Consider the following 8,753-nt stretch of genomic DNA (forward strand, 5'->3'; position numbering starts at 1 on the left):
AGTGAACGTCTTTGCGTCACACGACGGCGGTAAATATAGGGATTTTAAAAACGAAAACAGTGGGCTTGTATACTATATATTTCGTTCTTTTAACGTCCCTTTAAAACTGTGTTTTATGCCTACGATTTTGTTGTGTACGTAAATGTCCTCTCTCTTTGCCCTTCTTCCTTGAAAGCAATTTTTCATTTTGGAGTAAGAACGTCATGGGACGACTTTTACTCCAAGGATAAAGACAGGAGCTGTACATGTGCGAACGGACTAGAGGCTCGTTAAATTATTTCTGTATGACACTGTAGAGTGGCGAAACACCAACGGAAAAAGGAGTAGCTGAAATTCGTGAAATAAATGGAAGGAAAACAGTTGCAATGGCGAGAGATGAAAAGGATTTTTATTCGACAAGGAAAACGTCAACATTGAATGCCGTTAGTTCAGCAGAAGAAAGAAAAACAATTAAATTGCAATAAAATCTGTATATACTTTTTCAAGAAGGAAGAAAAAAAATGGCTCATCATCAGCTCATTATGTTCCACATCTTTACATTTTTTAAACACTGGAACGTGTTGACCTGCAGAGCGCAGATGGTCCTACAATTAACCTTGGCAATAGGCCGAGATCTTGGATTTCCCTCGCGTCTAACACATTTCATGTTTATTTCATTTTTTTTTGCACTCGTCATATTCCACAACGTCCAACCGGATAAAACCGGATTTTTTTTTCCCGCGGTCGTTCCGTACGTTTCTCCGGCGGGAAATGAAATACGAGAAAGACTATGACACACACGCGCGACGTTCATTACGTATCGAATCTGCCGAGCCAATGCCAACACATAACGGAGCTTAGCTGTCTTCTCATCATCCTGAGTCTGCTGATTATACCCTGGAGAGGAGGAGTGGGGGGGGGGCGTATATTGTAGCCGGTCTTGTCCCCGATACGAAGGAGAAATCAATCCGGTTCCAGTAAAACAAACAGCAACGATTTTTTTGTTTTGTTTTGCGGTTGTTTATGTACAGTTGGCTCTCGACATGATGTCCGGTGATGTTTTTAGGGACAGTTATTTAATATGAACACGAGTCAAACAATAAACTTGCTCTGCTTATCGATAATTTAGCTTTTGTTCTATTTGTTATTCAAATTGTTTTGATTTCTTTAGTTCTGCGAGGGCTGGGGAATTTCAACATCCAAAAGTTGGCTTTTAATGGTATCAAGGCTGTCGCGGAGACACAAGAGAATATTCAATTATACAAATTTTTATTCGTAATTGAAGGAAAGTGCGTTAAGAACAGAATCACAAAATTGGAATCGCATCATTTTTAATGCACGTCTTCTAAATGATGCAAAATGAAAACACACGTTAACGCTAACTGTTCTACCCTTTGAAATTGTGTGTATCTACGCCCACCGTTTGAAGCCATTTCGAAACCACGATATTTTTAATCGCATAATTTTTGTTATTATATTTTGAAAAAAAACAAACACCAACTTCCTCCCAACTCCGCAATCCTTCAGCTATGCCCTTCGCATCTCTATAAATACATACAAGTCTATAGTAGGGACATTGATGCAGCTTACTATTGATGTTGTTGATTCCACCGGAGATTTAAAAAATCAAAATATCCGCAGTGGCGCACAAACACCCCAAATGACTATTATCAGATGTGTCATTCATAATGCAAAAGTTTTCCCAACGCCGGGGCATAGTCGCAGAAAAAATAAATACAAAATACCCCCTCAAAAAATAAGAGAAATCAAATCAACAAAATCAACACAGATGGACGAATACGAGCAGAGCTGCACTATGCAATGCGTTTAGGTATAAAACCAAAGTGTTTCAAAACATAAAAAATTGAATAAAAAAACAAACATGCGCAGACAAATCAAAACACACAAACACACACTGATTTCACACACACACACACACCACACATCGAAAATAGTCAATCTGCATGTGTCCTTTGCGACCCTGAAGGCATCAAAACACTTGGCCCTTTAAAAGTGTGCGAGAAATATCGACATTTCAATATTGTTCTATACGACCTAGACCGAAAGTTAAATAAACGATGAAGAGCCTTTTGAATTGAAATTCCCAGAACCCGTCCCCCAAAAAAAAATAATAAAATAAAATAAACGAAGACGAAAAACGGCCTAATGGCCATCCATTGAGGTGATGATGTGTTTGTTTAGAAACAGGAGGCTCACAAAACCAACATTATTGAAGAGAAAGTTGTCTTCCTTATACAGTGCCATCAGCATATAGTAGTCCACTGATTTTTCTTGTTGACACAAAACGCCCCGGAAGAAAAAAAAAAACAAAACAAAAAGGCGGAAAGAGTCTCGTGTTTTGTAAGACCCCGCTGTGTGTAAAGGTGGGCCATTTTTGAATCAACAAGCTCGAACAACACGGATGGCGCTATAGATAATGGAGTCAAATTTTTCCAAAGAAAGAAAGCGAAAATAAAGAGTCCTCTTGTGTTTTTTTTTTCTGTGTATTCTCTTGGCAAAGTCTGGCGTGCGTTTTCTTGTTCTCAGCTCAAACAGCCTTGTTTATTAACTGTTATAGTTTCTGCGGTATGTGCTGTGTGTACCGACATTTCATCCCGTTGATCTATCGGATGCCGGTGGTTTTGCGGAAAGCGTTGAACTGTTCCAGGTACTGATTGATGCCGTCGATAGGACCCAGCATGTCGCCGAATCGGTTCTGTCCGTCACATTGTCGAACGATGATTTATAAACATCCATGATAGAAAATGAAAAAAAAACCCAAACCAAAGTAAATACAAAAGAAAAGACGAATTGAGATGGCCAATAACATGAACGAAAACATCGTGAAAAACACCAAAACAAGTACGTATCAACTCATCTACTATGTAATATTTAGGGAAACAAAACAAAACCTGGATATATTGAGGTGGAGTGGAAGGGACGCAACCGCCCAAGAAGCCCTGCATGAACTCTCGGATAAGATCCCAACAGGCGGCCGGTAGGCTGCACGCTTGATATTCCACCTGTCAAAAAATAAAAAAAATAAAAAGAAAAGACGACAAGAGGTTATCTTTTATACCATCAGAAAAAAAAATTTCATCCATAAAACGGGGAGAGAAAGCACAACGCGAGAGACACAAGGAGAGAGGCAGTCAACAGACGGTGATGTTGTTATTGTGAATGTCAGCGGGAAATACGAAATCAATATTCAGCCGAGTCAGGAAATGTTTTTCTAAATCTCATTTCAAATTCCATGACATCTCAAAAGAAAGAAAACAAAAAAAGAGCACACCACTTCGGACCGGCGGGACGCAACGGGATTACATCAAACGCCTCGCAGTTGTGTGAAACGCCTCGACGTTGAAGCTTTCGAAATGAAAAAAAAAAAGAATGAACGGATGGCAGGATGATCAATTGTTCACAAGATGGCAACCCCAAGCGCCAACACTGTTTCTTCTATGATAATAGAGACGCTAAAAAATAATAATAATAATAATTTAAAAAAAAGAGGACATCTCAAGAGTCTTTTGCCCGTTTTTCACATTGACAAAACGGGACGCATCAACATTGACTCAGCTCCTCGGCCGCACCACCAAATATTAGCCAGTTACATTTTCTTCAATTCTTTTCGTTATTTTTGAACATTTTCTCCCCCTTTTTTTAAATTGAATATTGACAAGCTCATTAACCGGTCGTGTGTGACGCGTTAGAAGGGAGAAAATGCTCAAAGGCATTTCCATCGGCACTAAAGAAAAACGAGTAGGGACCACACTCGGCATAATATAGTACCGAGTGAGAAAGAAAGAACGAAAAACAAGGGCCATCACGACCGTTTGTAAATAGACGCTGGACAAGCAGAGTCTACTATAAAAAGTTCAAAACCCTTTCCTTTTTTTTTCTCTTTCTGGAAAACGGGCGGATGTTAAAGGGTTTCTTTTGTTTTTTTTTTGTTTTCAAACTCACAGTCTCTTTTCGACTGTTCACCTCTCCACCAAGTCACATCATTATTACCTTGTAAGGCAGCAGCAAAGAGAAGGTAGTCGAAAACGAAGTGGATAAGACAGTTGATTATGTCGTTATGCTGTGGGATATGCATTTTCTTTTCTTTTGCCTACCTCTACAAGGATGCCCTTGAAGGCTGGCCCCATAGTGACAGAGCCGAGCTTGACGAGGAAATCTCCGGCTTCGAAACGGGGCCCTCTCGATTCGATCTTGGTCTGTTTCTTGGCCTGATAAAAATTCGACAACTTGAGCATGAGCAGGTCGAACAAGTTGTCAGCCACCAGGGCCACCGTCTTGTTGCCACTGGCCGCCTCCAGCAAAGCGAAAACGGACGCAGGAGTCTCGGAATTGTGCAGCAAATGCACCGATCTCGTCGCTCCTGTTTCAATCCGAAATAATAAATCGAGACGTTAGTTTTGTTATCATTATTCTACACGCCCAACAAAGCAAAACAAGATGGTTCCATGATATTGCAATTTTCCTTTTCGACAGACGGGCGGAAAAGAAACAATAAACAAACCAAAGTACTAGATTAGCACTTTTTCTTTCTTTTTTGCAAAACAAACTTCGATAGACAAGTTGATGGCGTCATCAGTCAGCCCTCCCTTCCCACCGGATAACGATGATGGCGCCTGGTCCGTCTCTTTTTTGTTTTTTAATATAATTTTCCCCATCTTGTCAGGATTTTGTGTGTGTGTGTGTGTGTGTTGGGAATGCTTCACAAATGGCAACAAGGGTCTCTCGCACTCCAGACACACAAGGCGAAAAGCTTTCGACGGGCGGGCAACTCTCCAACATGTCAGATAAACCACAACAGCCGCAGCCTTCGTCATTTTGTACATCCCTCGTTTTCCAGCTAGTCCTACTCCCTCCTCCCTTTCTTCTTTTTATTTTTTCTTCACTCCTCCGCACCGGCAGAAAAGACAACAACAACAACAAAGCCGAAGCGCACGCCAAGTGTTGGAGGAGAAAGTGAAAAAAAAAAAAAAAAGAATTTAACGTTGGTATTAAGAAAAACAATAACGATGCGCCAGTTGTTCCCAATCTTCAATGTGACGTCAAACCTCCATCTCTACGTTATCTCCCTTTTTTTTCTTTCTTTCTCCTTCCCTACAGCCACAACCGATACCCACCGGGGAAAAAAGAAAAGAAAAAAAAATGCTAGAACTATAGTCAGTAGCAGTCATGTGTTGTGTGTAGCAGCTGGGTGGATCGGTAGCGTCCGTCCACTTGATATCTAGACGTGAAGCAGGTATATTTGTGTACACAGCTATAGGCTATACACGAAGACGGACAAGGGAAGAAGAGGGACGGTGGATTCCTCTTCAGATTTCTCTCTAACCCTCCACTCACATCGACTGTGTGGTTATTTTCAAAAATAGAAATATATGTATATATATTTTTTAAAAAGAGCCATTTGAAAACTGCTGCGAGATAAGACATCAAGTGGCTTCTTCGCTGGGATTCTTTTCTTTTTCCATCCCCCATTTCGTTCGTTTTTGTTTTGTTTTTTTACTCTTTTGAAAGGAATATTTTAAAAAATATATATCAATTCTATTACGATACCCCCACGGTCCATGACAACGCGACGCAGCGCTTCAAACACAACGCAATTCAAATGTAGTTTTCTCGTGTTCCAAAATTTTTTTTTGGGACTTTTCCTTGGAAAAAAAAAATAATAATAATTTGAGGCACGAGAACGAGCGCTACGGGTCTGTTCTCTGCGGGAGGGATCCTCTACCGCAATTTCGAGAAAGAAAAAAAAAATTTTTTTGAGATTCGTTTTCGGGGCTGCTGATTTGAAAATTTGCTTCCCCGCTGCAAAAGGCTGTTCTCTCACACGAGATGAAAGGAACTTTGGAGGGAAAATACAAAACCCAAACAAACAAGAATAAATAAAAATAGGCCCAATGGGTCCGTGACACGCGATATCTCTCACGAACGATTCTCACCACGTCACATAGTCAGATCAGGGCTTCTGACCAATCTCGACGAAGGCGATCCCTCCCGACAAAAGCGGCCCAAATGCTCGTGCACTTCACGCTCTACTATCCATCGTTTCTCCTCTACAAGGATTTAAAGAGATATTCCATCAGGGCGCATCGGTCCTGGTCCCGGTAATAGGATACATCTTCTTTATTTCCTTGTGCCCTTTTTTTTTCCTTTACGATTTTCTTCTTCTCTTAAACCAAATCAATTCAGCTCGTGAATTATTCAACGCATTCCAATCAACTTGAGCGCTTCTTCTTCTTCCTTCTTTCTTGACTTTTCTATGAAGATCTTTCCCTTTTTACCCCCAGACCTTTTCTTTCACCTGATAAAAATGTTTCTTTCTCTTTTGCGCCATCCCATCGGAATGTCTTGATTTTCGAACGGATCGAGATTTCTCAACGAGATCTTTTGACCCCCCCCCCTCCCCCAACCGGTTGAGAGCAAAGGAGGTTAACCAAAGGTAATAATTTACTTTTCCCTTCTAGTTCTTCCTGCTACCATACTCTATACTTTGCGTATGAAACAACGGGCCTTTTTTTTCTTTTCACCCCCTGTAGAAAGGTGTGGTTACCCGGGGCACACGAAATGTTTTATACACACGGACCCTTAACAATTGAAAGATCACAAATAATAAAACAAAAAAAGAAAGAAGATGATAGAGGCACAAGGGGGACATGAAATGGTTATCTACCATTTTTAAGATGCTCTCCCTCTCTCAGTATTCTTTTAGAGGGTCATTAAAAAACATTTGGTAAAAACGGTGAGAGTCCAGTGGGGCTCCCACAAGTTCAAATTTCATCATTCCAACTTGATCGTTTTTGAAAATGTGCGCGCTTTTTTTTTCTCTCTTTCTCTCTTATTTCTTTTCACCGATAGACTAGCGCTTTCTGTGTGTGTGTGTGTGTGTAGGTGTCAGTTGAGAAACTCGTAAGGGTGTGAAAAGATTCAATTTCACAGATGAACGGAGACGGACGGCCAGCTGGGCGAGAAGATGCGGGGGCACAAAACAACAGAAAGAAAGGGGGGAAAAAAATCAGCAAAATCAGCAGTTAGAGGAAAGGGGGTGTGTGTGAGTTCTGTTCGGGACAGACGGGAAAAGATATTGCGACTATTTGTTCTTTTAAACTTTTTATTTTGCGCCCCCCCCCCCGCTCTCTTCTCGTGACGACACGCATCACACCCAAGATTGACGAGAAGAACGTTGTTTCCTCCTTCTCCATTCCCGTCAAATACGATGCAAGAGAAGGGGGGAGTAGGAAGGTCGACGTGGGGCTGCCATAGACTCTTTCCTGTTTATTAAAACATGTGAAGAATGTGTCGCGTCTGCGCTTCTCCCCTTTGATTTCAGTCCAGTCACTTGAAATCTATGCGTAATATAAGACAAGGCTGCGAAAATGGAAACTAATTGTAAAACGGGAAAAGGGCTATTGAGATGTAAACACGGCGAGCCAGAGGGATGAGCTCTAGCTATTCTCGTCTTTCAAGTGATGTTATAAAGCAGCGCCTGATGGCTGCGTGGCGTATCATATGCGTTTGACATTGAATTGCCAGACAGGAGAGACGCACAGCTCAGATCGATGAAATAAAAGGACAGGACGGCCTATCAGACGGGACAATAAGCCAAACGTTGTTTCGAATTGCAGTAGCGATGAAGGAATTGAAAGCGAAAAGTTTTGGAACCATGAAGACAAAAGTTTCTTTTCAAGTGAAAGAACTTGGTCCTGTGACATTGGTCCCCAAAGGCCCTCTTGAGACAAGAGCTGGGCCAAGGATGGTCACGTTGGCCGAAGACGTGTCACACACGCCTATACACGCAAACGGACTACCTGAATTACCCACAGAACGAATCGTTCTAGGAAAAGCTGGTTAAACTTAACAAGTTTCCTTCGAATAAGACATTTTTAAAGAGCAAGAGGTAGACGCCCATATGTGGTAATGGAAGGAAAAAAACACTATCAGGTAGTGATAGTGGTAAAAGTTTTTTTTTAACGAGTATTTGTACACGATAGGTTAGGTATTGCGCGGTGGAGAAACAACCCGATGCCCTACGAATTCAAAAACTGGGAACCGACCATACAACGCCATCTTGCTGGTGCAAGAACAAACTGACAAGAAGCACGGAGTAATCATCAATGAAAGGTACAGGCAGGTGGAACCCTTGTACCGGTTTGTTTACCATTACGAATTGCTTTGGAAATGCATATGAAACTACCAAAAGCTGATTTTATTTACCTAATGATGCCACTGAAGTGTAGGTCTCACAGTCCACCATAAACGAACCACTGAGAACACCTCCCAGAGAGGTGACTCGCTTCGTCAGAATGTCTATGACTTGAGGACCTGATTTTCCTTCGGGTACTGCAAACAACTGTAGCCTACAGCCAAAAGAAGATCATAAAACTTGTGAAAAATTACTTAAAACTAGTATGGAAAATATTTTGGTAAAGAACAACACTAGTTATAGCTGACTGATGAATAAGCAATTCAAACAATTGAACACTGAACGTGCTACTCACACTATAACTCCCATGATGTTGACGTACGGTCAACTATAAATCCAACCCTTTATTTCCTCGATGTTGTGTTCAAGTTTTTTTAATGCAAGGGGACTGGAATTCACTGTTAACACAAATAGAAACAAGTATGGGTAGTCACGTTTCGTTTCAAAATATCAAAACATTTTATGTCGGTATCGGCTGTCAAAGCTGACGACAGCTAGGTATCGATTTGATTTTCAATCGAGAGCTTGTATCGATCTTTCTTGTTTCGCCCTCTACGTT

At 41.1% G+C, this 8,753-nt stretch overlaps 1 protein-coding gene across 2 annotated transcripts; it reads right to left on the reverse strand.

The window, feature by feature from the left end:
- Positions 1-368: 368 nt before the first annotated feature.
- Positions 369-8,702, reverse strand: LOC116922007 (mediator of RNA polymerase II transcription subunit 20). 2 transcript variants are annotated; one of them, XM_032928385.2, is made up of 5 exons: positions 8,490-8,700; positions 8,206-8,348; positions 4,095-4,360; positions 2,892-3,002; positions 369-2,695 (listed from the first exon to the last, which is right to left on the reverse strand). In XM_032928385.2, exons 1-5 carry the CDS (start codon positions 8,501-8,503, stop codon positions 2,603-2,605), a joined length of 627 nt encoding a protein of 208 aa, XP_032784276.1. In that variant the 5' UTR covers positions 8,504-8,700; the 3' UTR covers positions 369-2,602. The 2 variants fall into 2 exon arrangements, with proteins under 2 accessions (XP_032784276.1, XP_045028212.1); XM_045172277.1 differs by lacking the exons at positions 369-2,695; positions 2,892-3,002 and adding an exon at positions 3,069-3,345 and having other exon boundaries at positions 8,490-8,702.
- Positions 8,703-8,753: the final 51 nt, after the last annotated feature.

Source organism: Daphnia magna, linkage group LG4, assembly GCF_020631705.1.
Source record: "Daphnia magna isolate NIES linkage group LG4, ASM2063170v1.1, whole genome shotgun sequence".
Lineage (NCBI taxonomy): Eukaryota > Metazoa > Arthropoda > Branchiopoda > Diplostraca > Daphniidae > Daphnia > Daphnia magna.

Coding starts and splice junctions, on each gene's coding strand:
- LOC116922007 (XM_032928385.2), bottom strand. Junction 4,361..8,205: donor CACTTCAGTGGCATCATTAG/GTAAATAAAATC, acceptor GGATTGAAACAG/GAGCGACGAGATCGGTGCAT. Junction 2,696..2,891: donor CTCCACCTCAATATATCCAG/GTTTTGTTTTGT, acceptor TGTGACGGACAG/AACCGATTCGGCGACATGCT.